Genomic DNA, 24,600 nt, shown 5'->3' with positions numbered 1-24,600 from the left:
ATATTTATATGTAAAATAAACACGCCCATGGGTCCTTCTGTATGGTGTTTCCTAGTATTTCCTGGGTATATTGGGCAGCACAGTGGCTAAATGGTTAGCACTTATGCCTGGCAGTACTAGGGTTGTTGGTTCAAATCCCAACCATGGCACCACCTGCCTGGAGTTTGCATGTTCTCCCTGTGTCTGAGTGGGTTTCCTCCGGGTACTCCGGTTTCCTCCCACACTCCAAACATGTGCTGGTAGGTGAATTGGCTCCTGTCTAAATTGGTCCTAGTATGTGTATGTATGAATGTGAGTTAGGGACCTTAGATTGTACGCCCCTTGAGGGTTAGGGACTGATGTGAATGTACAATATATATGCGCTGCGTAATTTGCTGGCGCTATATAAGTACCTGAAATAAATAAATAAATATATTGGATTATTTCCTGCCAGTATTCCTGTATTTTAGGACATTCCCACCATATATGTGCCATTGTTCACTTTTTTTTTCGCCACCCCTCCAACATAAAGGTGAAACTTCTAATTGTTGATTATGTGCCACACTCGGTGTGATATGCCATCTTGCCAAACATTTGTATTTCATTTCTACTGTGTTCATATTCATCAGCTCATGAGTTAATCTGAATATTTTATTCCTTTGTTGCTCTTTTAATTCTGTTCCCAGCTCCTTTTCCGATTTCTCTAAGAACAAGGGAGGATCAGCTCCCTCAATCTCAACAAGTGTTTTATAAATCCTAGAGGTAGCATGTTTTGGAACTGTGTTTACATTCAACAATCTTTCAAATGGATACAGATCCTTCGAAGTCCTCAGTGGTTGTGGGAACATTGACACAAAATAGCCTAATTGATAATACCGCCCACTCGTTCAATGTGAAAAATAAGTATTTTTTCCTCTTTAATTCTTGAAAAGTGTGCAATTTCCCCTTTCCATTATGTCCTTCAAACGTGCATTTTTATCTTTAAACTGTTTCCCAGAGATATTGTCCTTCCCTGGATGAAAATACTCTGTTCCCACCAGGGAAATTAGTGTTGAATTATATTTCCATCCCTTTTGCTTGTGTATTATATTCCAGACTCTAAAAACTTTCCTTGTCAAAGAACTAGTATTCGCGCCCAGTACACGGAAACTATGTGGTATCCTTATATTCTTCTCTAATTGTGCCTTACTCATATTCTCTTCCATATTTACCCAACACTTGCCTTGTGAATTATGTGTCCAATCTACAATCCGTGATAATATCACCGATTAAATAATATTTCCTAACATTAGGCAGGTTTAACCCCCCATTCTCTTTTGCCCTACACAGCACCTCGTACTTCATTCTTGGTTTCTTATTTACCCATATGAACCTAAGTATCATCCTCTTTAATATCCCAAAGAAAGACCCTGGTAGATGTGTTGGGAGCATGTGAAACTTATACAGAATTTTTGGTACTATCACCATCTGTACCAAATTTATGCGACCTATCCAAGAGGCCCCTCTCTTTGAAAGTCTCCCCAACTCATCCTTTACTTTGTTTATTAGTGGAATATAATTTGCCTGGTATAGGCCTTTTATTGAAGGGGTGAACTTTATTTCCAGATAACCTAGTTCTTTTTCTCTCCATGTAAATGGAGAGTTTTTTGTAGAGTTTGCTTCTCTATCTTTGGTACATTGATATTTAATATCTCAGACTTTTCAGGGTTTATTTTCAAGTTTGATAACTCTCCATACTGTTTTAATAGTCTCATTAAATTAGGCAGTGTTATTCTTGGATTTACAAAATAGAACAACATATCATCTGCGTACGCTGCCACATCTATCTTTATTCCTGTTATGTCCACACACTTTCTTACCATCGCCAACACTAGTTCCAGGGATATTACAAACAGCAAAGGAGAGAGTGGACATCCCTGTCTAGTACCATTATACATTTTAAAGAATTGTGAGAGTGCTCCGTTGACCTTTAGTGCTGCTGACGAACCATTATAGTGTCCTTTTATCCATTTTAACATTTTAGGCCCCAAACCTAATGCTTCTAACGTATCTAACATAAATCCCCAATCAACCCTGTCAAAAGCTTTTTCTGCGTCAATTGACAGGAATATTGTCGACAATTTCTCTCTCTTTGCTTTTTGTAAAAGGAGCAACGATCTCAAGCCATTGTCCCTCCTTTCTCTGCCAGGAATGAATCCCACCTGATCCTTGTGTATCCACTCAGGCATCAACTCCTTCAGCCTAGTTGCCAATACCTTAGCATATAATTTTGTGTCGGTATTTAATAATGATAGTTGGTGCACTGTGAACTGTCCTTACCTTTAAGTATAATTCTTATAAATGCTTGCAGTGATTCTTCCCTCATTGCCAGCCCCTCTTTAAATTTCTTATTGTAGCATACAGTATATCTGTTGGGGCATGGGCTCCTCTCTACTGCTGTACTCTTCAGGGCCAAAGTAATTTCCTCCGGTGTGATAATTCTGTCTAGGGCTGCTAGTTTTCCTTCTGATATTCTTCGCATCCCCACCTTTTTAGATATTTCTGCCTTTTTCTCTTTCTTTTCATCCTCTGTTTCTTTTTGATTTCTAGAACTCGCATCATATAACATGCTGTAATATTTTTGGAACGTACTAGCAATATCAATGGTGGAGTACACTATTTCTCCTTTTCTGTCTTTGATTTTTTCTATAAAATTCCTAGATTTCTTTTCCTTTAATCTCCTCATTAGCTGTTTTTCTGGTCTATTCCCCCACTGATATCTTTCCTTTGAAACCCTATTAAATATCCTTCTCGATTCCTGTTCCATTAGATCTTTTAATTCTTTTCTTTTGAGAGTTATCCTCTGGTGTATGTCCAAGCCCATCTTCTTTTTATGTAACTGTTCTAATTTATAAAGCTCTTCCATCACCCTCCTTATTTTTTTTTCCCGGTCTGTCTTTTTTTCTTTTTTTTTTTTTGCCCCTATCGAGATCAAGATTCCCCTAATATATGCTTTATGAGCATCCCAAATTGAGGCCACCGAAACCTCCTCTGTCTCATTAGACGCAAAGAATTGCTACATTTCCCACCTTAGCCTTTTCTCTATTTCAGGATCTTGCATAAGCATATCATTTAGACTCCACATAGTTATTTTATTCTGCTCCCCTCCTACACGTAATGTCATTGTGACAGGAGCATGATCAAAGATGGACATAACCTCTATCTTAGAACTAATAAATGATTCCAGTTGTCTGTGCTAGATCATTATATAGTCCAGTTGTGAATGCGATCTATGTACTGAAGAGAAAAAGGTGTAGTCTCTTTCTCTTGGATGTTTCATTCTCTAAGTGTCAGTCAATTGACATTTATAAAGCATCCTCTTCAGAGAATTTAGTTTCCTACTGCCCTCTCTCTACGTACCAGATGACGCATCCATCTGTGGATCCAGTCATAGATTAAAATCTCCTGCCACGACTAGACTACCCCTTTTAAATTCAGTAAGTTTTCTTAACACACCCTCCAGAAATATTGCTGGATTTTTATTTGCACAATAAATATTAACTAATGTGCATTCAAATCCTTGTAGTTTTCCCCTCAGGAATAGAAACCGGCCCTCTTGGTCCACCAGTTTCTCCTCCTGGAAAAAACCTGATTGCCACTCCTTTAGCCCTTTTTATTGGGGAATCTGCATAGTACCAGGTTGGATTATATTTAGAGTATAACTTAACATTTGTATCATGGTTTATGTGTGTCTCTTGTAAAAATACTACATCTATGGAGTATTGGTGAATTTCCCTAAGTATCTTATGTCTTTTAGCCGGGGAGTTTAACCCTTTCACGGTATAAATTATGAACTTAAACTCATTTCTAATGTTATTTAATTTCCCCACTGTATTTCTGACCGAAGGCACAGAGGTCTAAACACCTTAAGACATAGACATTCTCCCACCTCTTACTGGATTACTCGACCCTCCTCCCGTCTTCCTCCCCCCTCCCCTCTGAGCACCCACACACTATCCTACTTCCCACCCTCCCTTCCTCTTGACTGCCTTACTCCTAAAACACCCATGGCTTAAATATTGCCATGGAATCTGTCATGGTTTGTTTCCACTAGCAATTCCTATTTTGGGGTGAGACATGCAAGCCCTCTCCGAACCGCAGCTCGTAACATAGGTTAGTTCAGAGTTTAGCAGTATGTTTGGTCTTCGGACGACCTGCCACTCCAGAATTCCCCCTCCTGCTCCGCCCCCTGCCCTCGCAATGAGGGAGGGAGTGACAGAGGACAAGGAAGACATAGCGCTGCCGGAGGAGGAGAGGTGGGCCAGAGGGAGACAGAGGAAAAAAAAAACCCTGGGTCTAGGGAGAGACTGAAGAGATCTCCTCCTCTGCCCTCCCCATCCTCTCATCCTTATTCCAGTGGGAGAAGGTGGGGGTCACCGATCTCTCTGGATTTTTAGGGTGTTTTTAGGGTCCTCTAGTCTCCCAAAGATGCTGCCCTGGGTTGGGGGGGGGGACTCTCCTCCAGTGCCGAAACCCCCTCCTCGTCCACAGGACCCCACCGCAACCCCGGTTCTCCCAAACTTCTGGGAACCGTCAGGTCACGTGGCTGATTGCCTGGGCACCCGGCACACTCCACGTACCCCACTACTTTCTCCTCGCAGTCCTCCGGAGTCTCGGGGTTCTGCCTCTTCCTTTCAGCCACCTCCAGCTACTGACCCTCCAGTACACCTGCACGTTACCAGCTCAGCTCCGACCCCCGACAAGGCTCCAGCACCGACTCCCTGATACCTGTCCCCTCCAGCCAGGGGTTCCAGCCACCACCGCCTGCAACACCGGCCCACGCTCTCAGGAGGCACCACACCGGGAGCTGTGGATGCCCTCCAGCCCACAGGGCGCGGGCTGGCAGGTAAGGGTCAGGCCATTCTCAGTCCACACAGCACGGTACCCAGCAGCAATCAGTCCTCGACAGGACGTCCGGAGCTCCCACTACACGCTGCTCACAGCGCCATGTTCTGGCCCCTCTCTCCGCTGGATGCACTGGTCTGATGACACTGTGACGAGTGTAATGGTGATCAGGGACACTGTTACTGGCTGGTCGCACTGTCTGCATTCGGGGCCGTGCACCCGCAGAGATGTCAGATTGGGAGTCGCGGTTGTGTCCTTGCAGCGGCTGCATCCCAATTCACAATGAGACTGCCTGTACGGGGATACACTAACACCTGTACATCTTTGTGCAGATAAACATGGACCTTGCACAGAATATGCAGTGATATGCCCCATGTGAATGAGACCAAAATAGTACAGCCAGTCACAGTATACCTGGTCACCACCACATCAACCCAAGTGTCACCATAACGCCTCTTTCACATGAGGAATATCAGTGCGTACTCTGTGTGGAGGCCTCCTTATCACATGAGGATGCACAGGTGTTCCATGCATACCCATACAGGCACTCCCATTGATGTCCATTAGGAATGAGGCCACTCTGTAGCTGCCCCACAACTGCGCACAACGCATGCGGTTGTACTGCGATAATTAAGCATTTAGGAGGTTAAAACAGCAGTCTGAAGAGCGTACCTCAAGTGTAAATAAGCCCACAAAAAAAAAAATCACTCACCACAGCACATGCGGGGTCACACACGAGCAGCGAGAAAAGGAGGATGTACACGTACGTCCTCCTGAATTGAGGAAGCTTTTGCCCAACTGTATTTATAAAATGTCTAGGCGGGAGGTGGTTAAGGTATCGGAGTACTAGGTTACAAACCTGTTTAGGGCTAGATTTAAAATCTACCATTGCCTTAATCCCCTTCCACATACTAATAGATTCTATATTCTCAAAATAAGATTCAATGCACTGTTTATATCTTCGCTTACCCTCCTTCATGCCTTTCTATAATTAATTTCGAGCTTTCCTTTAGGCCACATGGTCATCTGCTCTGAAGGCCACATCTCTTGCTCTAAGCTTGAGCCCTCAGTTAGCCATCCAGCCATGGCTTTTGATTTGGAAATACCTTTAATAGATTTTGTGATCAGTATCCTCCCGCAGTATACAGAGCATTTTTCCTACTGTAGCAGATAGCGAGCAGCTCCTCTCACTCATAGCAAACAGTCCTCCATTCACATTATTGCAGAGCACCAAGTCACTGTGTCTGCACATGCCACCTTTAACCAATTAAATAAATTAAATTTGAACATCTTCATAGTTTGAAGATATTTATATGTGGGTTCTGCTTGTCGCTTACCATATTTTTCGCTCCATAAGACGCACTTTTTCTCCCCCCCAAGAAATGGGGGGAAATGTCTGCGCATCTTATGAAGCGGTTGGCTCGGTATTCCCCCCGCCGCCGTGTTAGAATACCGGACCGGCCATTCGGCTCTTCTGTGCAGCAGCGCCAGGCAGGGCCCAAAGCAGCTGCCCCTTAAAGCGGAGTTCCAGCTGAAAAAAAAAAAAACTGTAGCTACTGACTTTTAAAATACAGCCACTTACCTGTCCCTCGGTCCAGCGGTGTCCTCACCACGGCTGGTTTCACCAGCCGTCTTCTCTCCCTGGCGCCGGCATTTTTTAGTGTGAGCACCCAGCTGTGACAGTTTGCGGATTCAGAACCGGGTGCCCACTGCGCATGTGCGAGAAGCGCTGTGCTTTGTGAATATCCCTGTAGTCTTCTGGGACCTGTCCGCTCCCGACGCTGGCTCCCAGCCGTCTGACTACTCCGCTGGCTTGATAGTTCTTAAATATGTAAGGGGCGGGGCCACCCGGGGACATGACATGTGTGACCCCGCTCCTTGTGGCGTCATCAACCGGGGCATGCTGGGACTATGATGCCACAAGGAGGTGGGGCCACATGTGTGATATAACTGGATGGCCCCGCCCCTTACATATTTAAGAACTGTAAAGCCAACGGAGCAGTCAGATGGCCGTGAGCCAGCATCGGGAGTGGAGTCTTTTTTTGTTTTTTTGGGTAGCGGCGGCGGGGGCATTGTGATTGACGTTGGATCTACTTCTGGGGACATTGTTTTAAATAAAGGACTTGTCAAAGACTGCCTTCTGTCTTTTTTTACACTACACTTTTCTTTGTGAATGGGTAGCGGTACCATGTACCTCTTACTCATTCACATGGGGGGGTGGCAGCATCCGGGGTCCCTTGTTAAAGGGGGCTTCCAGATTCCGATAAGCCCCCTGCCAGCAGACCCCCCACAACCACAGACCAGGGTTGTGGGGAAAAGGCCCTTGTCCTCATCAACATGGGGACAGGGTGCTTTGGGGGGGGGAACTGGTATGGATCTTGGAGGTGTCCCCCACGCCATTTTTTCTTAATTTTGGCATGGGGATTCCCCTCAAAACCCATACCAGACCCGAAGAGCTTGGTATGAATGGAGGCGGGACCCCACAACGTTTTATTATTTTTTAAAATTATTTTTAATGCCCTTTCTGTACAGCTGAGCTACAATATGTAGGTGGGGTGTTGTGTGGTGTGGCTTTGGCTTTACTAAAGGCAAAGACACAGGGGGCACCATTATCTCTTATTGCCCGGGTGCCCCATGAGTTGTCAGTCCGCCCCTGGTCATTACTAAACATTTCTAAAGGTACCTTTGCTGTGATATTTAACCTCTTCCCACCGGTAGTACGGATACACTGTGTGCACAGTTATTTATCTATGCGCATAATTATTTTGAAACTAAATGAAAAACTAAAATTTTCCCATCTCACTTGTTTATTTTCATCTGTTAAAGTGAGAATAATAGACAAACAACTCAAAATATACAAATAAACATTTCTGACATTTCAAGCAAAAAAATTAGTGACCAATATAGCTACCGTTCTTTTCAATAAGAGTCATAAGCCTTCCATGCATGGAGTCTGTCAGTTTCTTGGTCTGTTGACGATCAACTTTTTGTGCAGTAGCAACCACAGCCTCCCTGACACTGTTTAGCCGCTTGCCGACCGCCCTATAGCAGAAATACTGCTACAGTGTGGCAGCAGTGCACAAAATCATGTATATATGCGTGATTTTGCATTTCCGGGTAGGGGCGTGCGAGAGCCATTCGCGGCCATGGCTGTCAATCACCGAGGATCTCCAACAGAGAGAAGAACTGTTTTGTTTACTAACAGTTCTCTGTCAGCTCGGGCACACTGCTGTGGATGGCTGTGCACAACACAGCCATCCACAGCAGTGTTATTACAGGGAATCACACACAAACACACCGCCCCTTAGTAAAACACTCCTAGCACACAGTTAAACTTTTGATCGCACCTCATGTTAACCCCTTCCTGCCCAGTGCCATTAGTACAGTGTCAGTGCTTTTTTTTTTAGCACTGATCACTGTATTGGTTCACTGGGGATGTCAGTGACTCAAAGTCAGTTCCCCCCAGTGTCAGAATGTCTGCTGCAGTCCCGCTATAAGTCGCTGATTGCCGCCATTACTAGTAAAAATGAAAGAAAAAAATCCCAGTATATATACTGCCATTTGTAAACGCTATAACTTTCACGTAAACCAATTAATTTACACGTATTGGGATTTTGTTTTAGGAAAGACATAGCAGAATGCATGTTGGCTTAAATTTATGATGAAATTTAATTTTTAACATAACATTTTTAATAGCAAATGTCAAAAATGTTTTTTTTTAAAAAAAATTGTCGGCCTTTCTTTTTTATAGTGCAAAAAATAAAAATGCACAGGCGATCAAATACCACCGAAAGAAAGCTCAATTCGTGGCAAAAAAAGGACATACATTTTATTTGGGTGCACAGCTCCGTAATGCAAAAAATGGCCTGGTACCAGGCGGTGCTGTGCTTGTTCTTTTTTTCTGCCTACTCCTGAAGGTGACGATATAACCCTACGGTCAAGATTATGAGGCTGTGGCCCTCAATGAACGAAAGAGAAAAATCTACATCTTTCAAGAAGACCACAACAATGCTCCATTGCATGCAGCAAAGTACTCCACTGGGTGGCTAGCCAGTAAAGGCCTTAAAGATGAAAGAATAATGACAAGGCCCCCTTCCTCACCTGACCTAAACTCTATTGAGAACTTGTGGCCCTTCTTAAACAGGAGATTTACGGTGAAGGAAAACAGTACACCACTTGCCCTCCTGAGGATTTACCCCCCTTCCTGACCAGGCCATTTTTTGTGTTACGGCGCTGTGTTACTTTAACTGACAGTTGCGTGGTCATGCAACGCTGCACCCAAATTAAATTTACGTCCTTTGTTTTTCCCCACGAATTGAGCTTTCTTTCGGTGGTATTTGATCGCCTGTACATTTTTTATTTTTTGAGCTTTAAAAAAAAAATCCTGACTATTTTGAGAAAAAAAACTGTATTTTTTACTTTTTGCTATTAAACATGTCATGTTAAAAATCTAATTTTGTCAAATTTACGCCAACATGTATTTTGCTACATGTCTTTGCTAAAAAAAAATCCCAATACGTGTAAATTAATTGGTTTACATAAAAGTTATAGCGTTTACAAATAGCAGTATATATACTGGGATTTACGGTGAGTAACAAAAAAATTCTGTTTTTCCTGTACCAATGCTTGAAGAAAGTTTCATCTAAAAACCGGAAATAGGTTTGGGAGTTGATTTTGAGTCCATCTTCAACCCAAAAAAGGTACAACTAGCTCATCTTTAACAATACCAGCCCATAGCAGTACCCCATCTCCACCTTGCTGGCGTCTGAGTCAAAGTGGAGCTCTGTGCCCGTTACTGATCCAGCCAAGGGCCCATCTATCTGGTCCATCAAAAGTCACTCTCATCTCATCAGTCTATAAAACTTTGACAAACCTGTCTTCAGATATTTCTTGGCCCAGTGTTGACGTTTCAACTTATGTGTCTTGTTCAGGGGTGGTCGGGTTTCAGCATTCCTTGCCTTGGCCATGTCTCTGAGCACTGCACACCTTGTACGTCTGGGCACTCCAGGTAGGTTGCAGTTCTTGGAATATGATATAGGGTTCCTGGTAGCCTCATGTTTGATTCTTCTCAAATCTTTGGAAGTTAATTTGCATTTTTTTTCTCAACACGTTTCTTACTACCCTGTTGACTATTTGCAACAAAACATTTGATGGTTCTGTGATCACACCCCAATATCTTAGCAATTTCACGAGTGTTGCATCCCTCTGAAAGTCTTTTTACAATTTTTTACTTTTCAGAGTCTGTTAAATCTCTTTTTTGACCCATTTTGCCTGAGGAAAAGAAGCTGCCTAATAATTATGCACAGCTTGATATACGGTGTTGATCTGCTTAGGTCACACCCTCCCTCATTACATAAATACACATCACCTGATATGCTTCAATCCGATAGGTATTCAACTTTATACAGCTTGTAGTTGGACAATATGCATAAAATGATGATTTGGTCAAAATACTCACTTGCTTAATAATTGTGCACACAGTGTATATGCGGCCTCTCGGTGGGTGGGCCTTAATGCGGAGAGGCCATATATATGCGTACCAGAATGTAAACAGAGCTGTGTCAAGAGTGCTCCCTGTGTGCTCCTGGCACAGTTATGTCTACTTGTGATCAGGAGCTTTCCGATCATCTAACTGCTGGGACAGCCAATCATGGCGTTCTCATGATCAGAAACCCCGCCTCCCAGCATCAGAAACCTAAAGGGCTAGAAGGCGCTGGCGTTAAGGGGTTAAGATAAGGGTGAAGTTCCTCTTTAATGAGGGGTGATGCTGAGTGGGAAGCATGAGCAAAGCAGGTACCTCCCACAAGAGACATCACAGACGTCATCCTAAAGAAAGCAATTTGGAGACAAAAAGCAGAAAATACCTCAGATTTCCATCACAATGTTGATTTTTTGTTTTTTAGGAACAAATTTTTAATCTTTTTCAGCTCCATATGTGATCTGTCCTTATTTGTCCTGTTTAGGTTTGGCCATGGGACATTCTTGGTGTGCCTGGAGACTTTGTACCATAAAATCACGGGGAAGGAGCTGCATTATGAGGCCTTGGTTGGCAAACCCAGCACCATGACGTACAGCTTTGCAGAGCAGCTGATTATGAACCAGGCGAGGGGGCGGGGCTGGAATACCCCAATACAGACCTTGTATGCTATTGGGTGAGTGGTTGCACTTTATACAACAGGGAAGAACTGAGGGTCCCCAACATGACATGCTAGACCCCCCACTCTCATATGGGAGGAGATCACATGCTTCACCATATCCCAAAGCACCAATGAGGTACTGGATCTGACCTCCTCCCATTTGATGGTGCTATGGTCTACTAGCTGTTCTCTGGTCTAGAACACTATCACTTAACAGAGAATGTAACATCACCGCTTTTCATAGCACCTCACACTGGAGCTTTTAGCAGGAGCTACAACAGAGCAAAAATGGCAAGGGAGTGCTAGCAAGGTGAATATCAGGGGGTTTGGGCGAGTCGCAAGTTTTTCCATTCCTGGAAGTTCCGTTTTTATGGGGCTTTGGTACAGGAAAACACTGGAAAGGTAACTACAGGATATTTACACTGCCTTCTCTAAAGTACACTTGTTATTTACCTACTTCACAGCAAAAGTCTGTCCACACATCCATGATCTCAGCGTTTTTATAAAACTTTATTATTCAAAAAACAATTCACAGATAAGTGCCACCTAGGAACCTCACTGTACTGATGCATTTCACCTGGGAACAGACTTGAATGTAGATTATATGATTCAGCCTGTTAATGGCTAAAACATGCCAGAGCAAGATGGGACCCAGGTGGTGCTTTTTGTGCACGGTTTCCATAATAATCAAGTTTTATTGAAATGGCAAGATCATCTGTATGCGGCCTGTCCTTTGCTATAATGTATGTACAGTGGGGCAAAAAAGTATTTAGTCAGCCACCAATTGTGCAAGTTCTCCCACTTACAAAGATGAGAGAGGCCTGTAATTGGCATCATAGGTAGACCTCAACTATGAGAGACAAAATGAGAAAACAAATCCAGACAATCACATTGGCTGATTTGGAAAGAATTTATTTGCAAATTATGGTGGAAAATAAGTATTTGGTCACCTACAAACAAGCAAGATTTCTGGCTCTCACAGACATGTACCTTCTTCTTTAAGAAGCTCCTCTGTCCTGCACTCATTACCTGTATCAATGGCACCTGTTTGAACTTGTTAGCAGTATAAAAGACACCTGTCCACAACCTCAAACAGTCACACTCTAAACTCCACTATGGTGAAGACCAAAGAGCTGTCGAAGAACACCAGAAACAAAATTGTAGACCTGCACCAGGCTGGGAAGACTGAATCTGCAATAGGCAAGCAGCTTGGTGTGAACAAATCAACCGGGGGAGCAATAATTAGAAAATGGAAGACATACAAGACCACTGATAATCTCCCTCGATCTGGGGCTCCACGCAAGATCTCACCCCGTGGGGTCAAAATGATCACAAGAACGGTGAGCAAAAATCCCAGGACCACACGGGGGGACCTAGTGAATGACCTGCAGAGAGCTGGGACCAACGTACCAAAGGCTACCATCAGTAACACACTACGCCGCCAGGGACTCAGATCCTGCAGTGCCAGACGTGTCCCCCTGCTTAAGCCAGTACACGTCCGGGCCCGTCTGAAGTTTGCTAGAGAGCATTTGGATGATCCAGAAGAGGATTGGGAGAATGTCATATGGTCAGATGAAACCAAAATAGAACTGTTTGGTAGAAACACAACTCGTCGTGTTTGGAGGAGAGAGAATGCTGAGTTGCATCCAAAGAACACCATACCTACTGTGAAGCATGGGGGTGGCAACATCATGCTTTGGGGCTGTTTCTCCGCAAAGGGACCAGGACGACTGATCCATGTACAGGACAGAATGAATGGGGCCATGTATCGTGAGATTTTGAGTGCAAATCTCCTTCCATCAGCAAGGGCATTGAAAATGAAACGTGGCTGGGTCTTCCAACATGACAATGAACCCAAACATACCGCCCGGGCAACGAAGGAGTGGCTTCCTAAGAAGCATTTCAAGGTCCTGGAGTGGCCTGGCCAGTCTCCAGATCTCAACCCCATAGAAAACCTTTAGAGGGAGTTGAAAGTCCGTGTTACCCAGCGACAGCCCCAAAACATCACTGCTCTAGAAGAGATCTGCATGGAGGATGGGCCAACATACCAGCAACAGTGTGTGCCAACCTTGTGAAGACTTACAGGAAACGTCTGACCTCTGTCATTGCCAACAAAGGATATATAACAAAGTATTGAGATGAACTTTTCATATTCACCAAATACTTATTTTCCACCATAATTTGCAAATAAATTCTTTCCAAATCAGCCAATGTGATTGTCTGGATTTGTTTTCTCATTTTGTCTCTCATAGTTGAGGTCCACCTATGATGCCAATTACAGGCCTCTCTCATCTTTGTAAGTGGGAGAACTTGCACAATTGGTGGCTGACTAAATACTTTTTTGCCCCACTGTATGGGAAGCATGGACAAACTCCATCTGATGCCTGCATTTAAGTTTCCAAATACTGAATTGAGCTTAGGAGTGGCAACTTTTTTCGCTGTCACCTATTTACCTACTTTGGACAAAGTAAAGGCTCCTTTTAACAAGGACTGCTGAATGTAATTTTTTTTATAAAAGTGTAGAAGATAAACTTATATTGTGTAGTTTGTATTTACATATGTACATGGGACAGCATTTTATGTCTACTGGTTTCTTCCTGCTGATCTTCATTTTTCATTAATGCCTGTCTAAATGAAAGCCATAGACTCTCTGCAGTCTTTTAGGATGTCAAAAACCCAATACACATAGTAGCCAGAGACTGTATGATTTTTTCCTAGGCTATACACGGTTGATTAAACTCACAGATTGATTTAGTGATGCTGATGGGGCTCTATTGAGTTATGTAAGGTCTCATTACTTTAGAGTAGATTTAAACCCAATAAAATACATGTAAATGTTTGAACTTTCATATAATCTTTAATTCATGCCATTTCAAAGTCATTTTCAATATTTTGAAATCTACAACATTCCTGAAAGTGGAGGTCCAGTCAGAACTATAGCTGCTGACTTTTAAAAAACGGACACTCACATGTCCCTCGATCCTGCGGTGTCCTCTTACCGGCCGGGTTGACTGACCATCCTGTCTCCTCTGCTTCGGCATTTTCAGTGTGGGCTGTGACAGCTTGCGGCTTTACAGCCGGTTGCCCACTGTGCATGCGCGAGTACTGCTGTGCGTTGTGAATGTCCTGCAGCCTTCTGGGACCTGTCACATGTCCCAGAAGACTACAGGGAGGGAGGGGGGAGGAAATGACTGTTTCTATACACACTACACAAGCATGGTCCACTGTTGTCACCATCAGGAAACCTGCCATAAGCAATACCATGCAACCATCACTGGAGTCCATGTATACAAGAAGTGGTTGTAAAGAGGCTGCAAGAGATCAGCAGCACTGGAGTGGAACAAAGGATGAAAAAAGTGAACACGAGGGGCGTGTCCAAGATGGCGCCGGGAGCAGACGCTTCTTTCTGAAGCTCCGGAACCCTGATCCTCCATCCTTTGCCATCCGGGATACGGAGGCTGCCCACGAAGGATCCCCGGCTGCCCAGACTCTACCTGACATCTGAGGAGGGGTGTCGAGCTGCTCTGCCCCTTCTCTGAGCTCCTGGGGCGCGGGGTGGATTGAGGCCTACCGCGGCGTGTGAAGCCGCGGTGTTTCCTAGATCCGCGGCCGGAGCGGATCGCCATCGCGGCCGGACCGCCGCACTATCACCTTGCCCGCCAACCTTTGGAGTCAGGTCAGCTATTGGGGCAGGCTGGGTGGGCTCCCATAGTCCTCCTGGTGGCTCGGTGGACTATTCTATGTCCCTGCAGGATCCTGGCAGGATACAGGAGGTCTGATCTGCTACAGGACGGATGCTGGATAGAGGAAGGCATCCTTTTGCATAGTTCCCTTCCCCAGTGGATAAATCAGGGGTGCCTGGGATATTTTCTGGCAACCTATACACAGCCTGCATACCTGGCCTATATACCATAACCATCTATCTTTCACTGACTGTTGCACTATGTTGAACCTTCTGTGAATACCCCCCCCCCGGTGGGGGACACGTACACGTACCGGGGGGAAATGCCAAAGTGACCTCCTTGGGCCGTGCCACCGAGACATTCATCTCAGCCATTGGGCTTCTACACCCTAACATAACACTTCAATAGTCCGAGGGCGACTTGGAAATCTGTGGACCGCTTTCGGCAATGCACCGTACTCCCCGCACTAAACTTAAACACCGGGCCAAACAGCAATCCCCTTCACAGGGCCACATTGCCAAGTTGATACCTAGCCCGCCTGAGCCTGATGATAACACCCAACTTCCAGGAGACCCTGAGTCTGATGGTGATAGTCAGCGGCAATTCCCGTCGGGGATGGTTGATCCTCTTGAACATGATCCCGAAGCCTTATTACACAAATTTCGCACTATAGTGCGAGAGGAGATTACTGTTGCCTCACGTAAATTATCTTCCGACCTGGTGAGAGGCCTAAAAGAGTTGGGTCTTCGCGCCCATCAGTTGGAACAACGCATGGATCTGGCAACTACAGTCTTGGAGGGTCACGAACAAGAAGTGGAGGATCTACATGCTGAGCTAGATACTTTGAAAGATAAGTTGAAGGATGCTGAGAATAGAGCTCGCAGGGATAATCTCCGCATCCGTGGAATCCCGGAGGCAATCACCGATCTGCAGGGCACTGCAACTGCTCTTTTCCAGGAGCTGGCCCCTGAGATTCCTATGGAACGTCTGGAGTTTGATCGTATCCATAGAGCTCTAGCACCTAAGCCCACGGAGGGTCCTCCCAGAGACATTATTATTAAATTCCACTTCTATCGCACTAAGGAACGTCTACTGCAGGCAGCTCGGAATCGTTCAGTTTTGGAGTTTCAAGGTCATTCTGTCCATCTGTTCGCGGATCTGTCCCCAGTCACAATTCCCAAACGTCGTTCTCTGAGGCCTTATCTTCGGATTCTTCAGTCAGTGGATATCAAATACAGATGGGGCTTCCCTTTCAAGCTTTCATTCTCCTTTCAAGGTCGTCAATTCCAAGCTTCCTCGCCAGCGGATCTCCGGCGTCACTTTCGGGAGCTCAAATTGGAGTTGCCACAATCTCAGAGTGAGGAGACTTTAATACCTACGCGTCATCAAAATTCCCAGTCTTCGCATAAATCTCCTCCTAGTCAAAGCGGTTCACAGGCTCTTCGATCCCTACAGGCCCAGCGCTTTCAGGAAATCTCTGCGACCTGATGTTTGGAAGTTGGCCGCCAGTATGTAGCTTAGTCCCATGTGGATTTTTTTTTCTTTTCTTTTTTTGCTGCCACTTTCTGGACTTGAGTCTAGATTTGTTCAGGGACTTCATATTTCCGTGTGTCTTATCTCCTCCAATCAAGAGTGGATGTTACTTTTCTCTGCATTGATTGGTTGAGATCTTCATTGTCCCGCGAGTTTTGGATTGCCTATTCACAGGTGTATTAGCCTCAGTTGTTTGTATAATGTTTATATATTCTATATCAATGCCGAGTTGTTCCGATGGATGGTCGTGTCCCCCTTCGAGCTGGCTAGCGGTCTGGTCTTCTGTCCCGCCCGCTACCTAGCCTTTATGTGGGTGTTTTACCCACAGGTGATTACTATATTGTTTGAATCACTCTCCATGATTTACAGATATCTTGCTTGTATATTAGAGGTCTTCTTGTCCTCTCCTTTCTTCTTAGTTTCTTTCTCCTTGTCTTTTGTCATGTATGTTTTGTGTTTTTGCAAAATTTTGTTTCCAGGGCTCCCGGGGATCATGGCGGATTATATCTTCCTTCCTTTTAAATTTCCATGTCGTTGAACTGGTTATCGCTGAATGTCCAGGGGATGAACTCTCCACAGAAACGGGTAAAGATATTTAAGTTTCTTCGGGCTCGCCAAGTTGATATTGCTTGTTTGCAAGAAACCCACTTCTCCACTACTTCTGCCCCAAAATATTTTGATGCAAGTTACCCTCAGATATTTCAAGCTACTGGTCCCACTAAACAGAGAGGTGTACTGGTTGCTTTCCATAGTAGAACTCCATTTGTCTGTGTGAAGCGTATTGCTGATCCCAATGGCAGATACCTTCTGCTCCAGGGTACAATCCATGGAATAGAGGTTACCATTATGTCCTATTACGCTCCTAACGTCAACCCTGGACCTTTTCTGTCACATCTATGTTCTCTCCTGGCCACACATCAAAGGGGTACGCTTCTGATGGCGGGGGATTCAAATTTAGTGTTAAACCCTGCACTAGATAAATATCCAGCACTCTGACCCTTCCATATCAGCGAAGTCCTTTGCACGGACGTTAATTACCCATGACCTGGTAGATTTATGGCGTGAATTTCATGCTCAGGGAAAGACTACACTTATTATTCACATCCCCATCATTCCCATTCTAGAATTGATCATGCCTTTGTTTCACGTAAGCACCTCCCTTTGGTTCGTTCTATTTCTATCTTAACAGTCCCATGGTCAGACCATGAGCCTATTTTGGTGGTCTGTCGATCTCTCCTTTGCAGGCCGACCTTCTCCTCATGGATAATGAATGACTCCTTGCTTTCACTGAAGGAGATTCAGACGGAGCTACATAGTAAGTCTCAGGAATATTTTCAATTAAACTCGGGTTCTGTCTCTTCTTCAGTAACATTGTGGGAAGCATACAAGGCAGTTCTTAGGGGACATATTATCCATATAGCTTCAAGGCGAAAGAAAGAAAGACAGCTTAAGCAACGTCAGTTAGAATTGAAGTTAGCTTCCGTGTCAGCCCAGTTTAAACAGTCACCTTCCCCGTCAAATCGTAGACTCTTGGATCAGGCTCGCTTAGAATTGGATTTATGCCTAACAGATGAGGCTGAACGCTCCTTACGTTGGACTCGCCAGAAGTGGTATAGCAAAGCTAACAAACCAGACTCTATGTTGGCCCGTAGATTGCGTTCTTTTGCGCAACACCCCAAACCGATATCTTTACGTACTCGTCATAATACTCTTACGAGCAACCCAGTAACGGTTTTAGAGGAGTTCCGGCACAGACTAGCTAAACTTTACTCTGATCCCACCCGGGCCGACCCTCAGTCTATTTCTGACTTTTTATCTAGGTTGCCCTTACCTACTTTAACGTTGGCCCATAAGGATTTGATGGACCGTAATATCCAAGTATCTGAGGTTTTGCAATGTATAGCAGAACTGAAAACGGGCAAACGCCCAGGTCCTGATGGATACACGGCATTATATTATAAGAAATTCGCTGATGTGCTTGCTCCCCACCTTGCCGCTATGTTTAATGCGGTGAAGGGAGGTTCGAATTTTTCCCCAGACTCTTTAACTGCTAATGTGGTTATGATCCCTAAACCGGATCGAGACCATTCTTCCTGGGCTAATTATAGGCCTATTTCTCTTATCAATATTGATATGAAGATTCTTACTAAGATTTTGGCTACTCGATTGAATTCCTTCCTTTCTCGTCTGATTAAAAAGGACCAGGTGGGATTTGTTCCCCATAGACAGGCCGGAGATGCTATCAGACGTATTTTACAACTGCAACATTTGGCCCATACTTGTAAAATCAATATGATGCTCTTATCTTTAGACATCAATAAGGCCTTTGACACTTTATCCTGGCCGTATCTCCTGTCGGTCCTCCATCGTTTTGGCTTTGGCCCTTCCTTCTTACGATGGATCTCTTCGCTATATACATCCCCTCAAGCAAAGCTTAGATACTACGGATTTGAGTCTTCTACGTTCTCGGTTGCCAGAGGTACTAGGCAGGGCTGCCCGCTTTCCCCTTTACTTTTTATTTTAGCCCTGGAACCGTTGGCAGAAGCAATCCGTATACATCCTGATATTAAGGGAATTGATGTGGCAGGCTCCCAACATAAATTGTCATTGTTTGCGGATGACATATTATTGTCAATTTCAAACCCGGAGATTACTTTGCCTAATTTACTTGCAGTTCTCGATTCCTTTGCCACCCTCTCAGGTTTACATGTCAATCCAGCTAAATCAAGAGCTATGTCAGTTACCCTCCCACCATCACTTTTGACTACTTTGAAGCAAACGTTCCCCTTCCAATGGCTTTCAGCCTTACCATATCTAGGAATTAGGCTTACCCCGACATATGATGGACTATACCAGGCTAACTTCCCCACTGTCTTTCATGAGTTGACCGAACTCTTGTCCTCTTGGTCTCATTTCCCGTTATCATGGTTCGGCAGAATTAATGCAATCCGTATGACTTATCTCCCTAAACTACTTTACCTTTTTCGTGTTCTGCCAGTTTCAGTACCTTCGCATATATTGCGTCTACATCAGCGAAAACTTCTGTCCTTTATTTGGGGCTCCTCTCGACCCAGAATTAGCAAACATATCTTATTTGCGCGGCGGAATGCGGGCGGGTTGTCAGTCCCGAATCTCCAGTCTTACTATTTGGCGGCTAACATTGCCCCTTTAGCTCATATTCATGCATCTCACCATTTCCCTCTGTGGGCTGTAGTAGATATGATGGACTCTCACCCGATACCGCTCTCCTCCTTGCCATGGCTCCCTATTTCCCAACGCCCACCTACCCTTAGCCCGACACTGACACTTTCGCTTCGTCTTTGGGATTCTGTCAAATACTCCGCTGGCCTTATCTCTCCTCACCTGCCTCTGATACGTCTATTACATAAGCCATTATTCCCTCCGGGTAGGGATAACCCTAGACAGTTTGTCTGGTGGCAGGCGCATGGTTTTTATGATGTTCACTCACTCCTATCCCCCACCAGAATAATTACCTTTGATACTCTGCGTTCTTCTTATAACATTCCCCTCTGAGAACATTTTGGTTATCTTCAACTTCGTCACTTTATTCATACTTTAATACGTACGCATCCAGGACCTTATCGCCTATCCCCTTTTGAAAGCCAGTGTAGACATAGACCTCATGCTCCGGGTCTGATCTCCCTGATTTATTCTTCCATTATATCTTCTAGAACCCCTCCGGTTCGTTCCTATCATCAGTGTTGGCAATCGGAATTAGGGGGAACCTTGGATCAACAAGACTGGCAGCACATGACCCAAACATTATCTAAGTGTTCCAGGAATGTCATTATTCTTGAGAATGCCTACAAAATTCTATACCGATGGTATTATACGCCTGCCCGTTTAGCTAGTTTTATCCCTACCTATTCCCCGGCTTGTTTTCGGGGATGCCAACAGTTGGGTACCATGGCCCACATCTGGTGGACTTGCCCTATGGTAAGCAGGTTGTGGATCAGGGTGTATGCCCTCCTCCGCACTATTCTTCATACAGACATCAAACGTAATCCCTAAGAAGCGCTTCTATTTAAACCACTAGAGGGCCTTCTCCGCTCTGAACGGCAGCTGGCATCACATTTATTTATGGCAACTAAATTGACGATTGCGAGGGCTTGGAAGACTCCTGTCCTTAGCTTTGAAGCTGTCAAAAATCGGATGAACTTCATAATGGTCAATGAAAAACTGACGGCTATATTGTTGGATACCCATACAAAATTTCTGCGGATATGGCGTCCCTGGCTGGATGTTTCTCAGCCCTCGAGATTCGACCAGTCCCTTCTATCGATATGAGGATGGATTCTGCTGTGACCCCCCCGGAGCCCCTCCCTCCCCTTTTTTTTTTTTTTTTTTGTGTGTGTGTGCTGTCCATGTCTCTATACTATTTGTCTTTTTCTACTCTTCTGTTTACTCTGTCCTTAAACACAATTTACAGATTGTGCCTGCTGTTTTCTGCGCTATTTCCGCAATACTATTTAAGCAATCTAGATTTTTTTTTTTTAAACTCTAGGTCATGAATATGTACTGTTTTTTTTTTTTTTTATGCGGCCTCTTCTCGGGCCTCTCCTGTTTTTTTTATAATGTTGATGTAGCAAAACTTCCCTTTAGAGTTTACATTATCATTGACCCACAAAGGTCTGTTACCCGTTCCCTCCCAACCTCCCTCCCCATCCCTTTCCTCAGGGCACCTATATAAACTTTTCAGATTATGCTTTTATCGCTGCATGCCTTGTACCAGCTTCCCTTCATTTATTGTAATATGTAAAAGTTGGACATTGAATTTTTGCTTCGACTGTATGTTTATTTTTGCTTATTATTCAATAAAGCCTTTTGTAAAAGAAAAAAGTGAACACAAGAATTTAATTTAAAAAAAAAACAATTGTTAATGATACACAGTACACAGAGCAAACTAAATGTCATTCAGTTGGGATTTTCATCTACTGTAAACACTGCAGTAATATCTGGGATATGTACTCACTGGCATATGTACTCACCTTAAGCATTTAATAAACAGCATGCTATAGCAGATATACTGTTACAGCGCGGCTTTCCAGTTCTGGGAGGCTGTCGCTGGACATCCCGTGGGGCACACATCAGGAGCATTCTCAACGAAAAATGCATGGACAGCAAAACATACCACAGGTCAAACAACTTTAGTAAATACAATAATATTGAGTGCCTGGGGGTACAACAGTATAAAGTCAGGTGGGGGGAGAGATGGGGAAAACCCTACTCCCGGCATCTCCACCACGTCAAGCCGCTTAGGTGGCAGAGGAAGACAGCCTTCTATCCCATATTTTGTTATATTTCATGGAACATCCTCTGTGAATGTAAATAAGTTTCTTATATGGTAGAGTGGAATTGACTTCGATCAACCATGTCTGAAGGGTGGGAATGGTTGCCTGCATCCAATGGCGCGCCAATAATTTACGGGCACTGAATAGATTTTCACGTAAGAGCGTAACATGAAATTTGTCCATCGGGGAGAAAGCCAAAAAGGCGCACTCTGGGGTCTAGTTGCAGAGGTGAACCCATGTGAGACTTGATTATTTGTACCCAGTACGTTTGGACAATTGGGCAGGAGCATATGAGGTGGAAAAAGGTGCCTGTCTCCCCAAGGCAACGGGGACAGAGGTGACTCTGCTCTGGGTAATACCTAGAGATCTGGAGTGAAGTGAGGTAGGCTCGATGCAGTATATAGAGCTGGGTGAGCCTGTCGGGGAGTCTCGGCGACACCAATTTGACATCCTCTAATACCTCGTCCCAGATCTCCGATTCCAGGGGCCCCACATCCGGCTCCCAGCGAGATCTAGTCACTCCCACCACACTAATTGTAGTGGGATTGCGTAGTGCAGTGTTTAGAGCCGAGATCAACTTGGTAGGTTCGGACCCAAGCACCACATCCATTAAAGTTAGGGGTTGGAGTGAAGGGGCCAGTTCTGGAAACTTGGCCCTTAAGGAGTTATGAAGTTGTAGATATCTAAATAGCATGTGGTTAAGAGGTCGAACTTTTCTTTTAAGGTTTGGAACTGCTTGGGCCCAGTGGACGTGACCACCTGGTGGAGGTATATGATGCCCCTCGAAGACTACATTTCAGGATTGGGGATAGTGAGGAGTTCAGACAGCCTAGGGTTGAGCCACAGGGGAACATTTGAATGATGCACAGGGGCGTTCACGTGTTCGAGGGCCAGCTTCCATATGCGTCTATGATGGTACATTAATATGTCACGAGGTGCCTGGGTGCCAGGATGTTCGCCGTCCCGCAACACCACATGTAAGGGGGAAAATAAGGTACGTCCGGGCTGCCCACATACCAGAGCCTGGTACCGAACAGCCTCTGATTTAGCTAGGTGAAAAAAGTGGGAAAGCTGTGTTGCCAGGTAATACGAGTGAAAATCCGGAAGGGCCGCCCCCCCCATCGTAGTAGTATGAGCCAGGAGAGCTTGTGTCTGCCCGATCACCAAACAAACGAATTTAGGATTCCCTCGAGTGTTTCGAAAATTTTTAGGGGTAGCAGTGTCGGGGAGTGCCAGAACATATATAGGAATTTAGGTAGGAGAATCATCTTAACTAGGTTAATTCTACCCATAACCCCCAATGGGAGCCTCGTCCATGATTAGATCCATGCCTTTTAGGGTGGTAAATAATGGCTCCACATTAAGCTTGGGATAGTCTCAAGGTTCCCTGGTGACAGAAACCCCTAGACACTGGACTGTAGAGACTCTGCTTAGCGGCATGGAATCCAAAATGTATGACAGAGAAATGGTGTCAAGGAATATCAGGATGAGTCCTTATCAAAGAGGCTAGGGGTTCCACCGCCAGCGCGTACAGCAAGGGGGTCAAAGGGCAGCCCTTACGGGTCCCTCGGCCCAAGGGAAAAGATTCTGATATCCACCTGTTAATGGCCACTCTGGCAATGGGGGAATAATTCAACAATTGTACCCATTTATTGAAGTTGGGCCTAAAACCAAAACTCTCCAGGCATGCCCAAAGGTAGCTCCACTCCACTGAATCAAATGCATTTGCAGCCTCAAGCGTCACAACTGCTCTAGTACCAACATCATCGTGGGAGGCTTCCAAGTTCATGAATAACTGACGAATATTCATCACAGTGTTTTTCCTAGGCATGAATCCCGTTTGGTCAGGGTGTATCAAGGATAGGATGATCTGGTTGAGGCATGTAGCCAAAATTTTAGCCAAAATCTTGCAACAGGAAAATAGGCCGATATGATTCTGGGTGAGAGAGGTCTTTACCGGGCTTACGGATCACTATTATTAGGGCTTTACGCATAGAGTCCGACAATGCACCCTCTGTAAAAAATACTTTCGTATAGGTGTAGTAGTTCCGGAATCAAAGCCTCTGAGTAAGTAGAATAGAAATCTAGGGGAAGTCCATCTTGGCCAGGAGATTCCGGTGGGGCATGAGTGGAATTCGCCATAACGATCTCCTCAAAGGTGATAGGAGCCTCAGGGTCAGTCTTCTGGGATGCAGACATCCGTAGACGAGATATGGTTTGCAAAAATAAACGGGTTTCTTGAATTGTAACCGTCACCTGGGAGGAGTATAGGAAGGCATAGTACCTATGAAACTCCGCGGCAGTCAGCTTTGGGTCAGTGATACTGGCCCCGCTTGTTCCGTAAGTGTAATGACCACTGGCAATCTCGAGTTCTGATGAGCCAGATAGGCTAATAATTTACCAGCCCATTCTCCCTGTCCATCTTGCAGTACTCCTTTGTGCAAAGAGACCTACAAAAACTTACAAAGCATTCCCTGTTCATGAACAGATAGAATGTGCAGCTTAAAACAATTAGGTTACTCCTGAAAGGATTTCACTTCCCCAAAAATCTTTGCTGAACTCTATACAGTGAAAGATAAGTTTGCAAAGAAGTGGGCTATTCCTGTCATCTTTATCATAAACAAACATCTCACTGCACCTATTGAAGATGTTCCTTCTTTTAAAGATTGTGCTGATGGAAAATTTCTTAAAAGAGGTTCTTAAAAGATTTCATTAACCTGGCAGGCCCAGCCCTGCAGCCAGCTCTTGCTGCTATTTTTGTATGCCAAAATGACCCTGTCAGGACCATGTTGTTACAGAACAATTACAACAATTGCCTTCTGCTATTCTTTTTTTTTTTGTGTGGATGCCCTGGAACATGTAATGAGACAAATAACCAGAATGGCTCTGATCTCCATTCATATTCACAGAATCTTAGGGCTAAAGCCTTGAACAGCGGAAGTGCCTGCAAAAGGTGCAGCACACATATGCCCTTCCAGGGAAGATTTCTGTTTGGTGAAGCACTTGACCAGTTCATCAAAGAGGTCACAGGTGGAAAGGTTTTACTTCCTTAGAGGAAAATACCAAAAACGC

At 44.6% G+C, this 24,600-nt stretch overlaps 1 protein-coding gene across 1 annotated transcript in view; it reads left to right on the top strand.

The window, feature by feature from the left end:
* HDHD5 (haloacid dehalogenase like hydrolase domain containing 5) overlaps window positions 1-24,600 on the top strand; it is a 50,802-nt gene that overhangs the window by 12,562 nt on the left and 13,640 nt on the right. The window contains exon 7 of the mRNA XM_089671841.1: window positions 10,827-11,015. Within this exon, the coding sequence (XP_089527967.1) occupies window positions 10,827-11,015 (189 nt within the window). The remainder of the gene's footprint in view (window positions 1-10,826; window positions 11,016-24,600) is intronic.

Source organism: Staurois parvus, unplaced genomic scaffold (assembly GCF_062004578.1).
Source record: "Staurois parvus isolate SC_StPar_1 unplaced genomic scaffold, SC_StPar_1.0 ptg000114l, whole genome shotgun sequence".
Lineage (NCBI taxonomy): Eukaryota > Metazoa > Chordata > Amphibia > Anura > Ranidae > Staurois > Staurois parvus.
The sequence above is the reverse complement of the archived record's forward strand: the minus strand, read 5'-3'. Positions and strand labels throughout refer to the sequence as shown.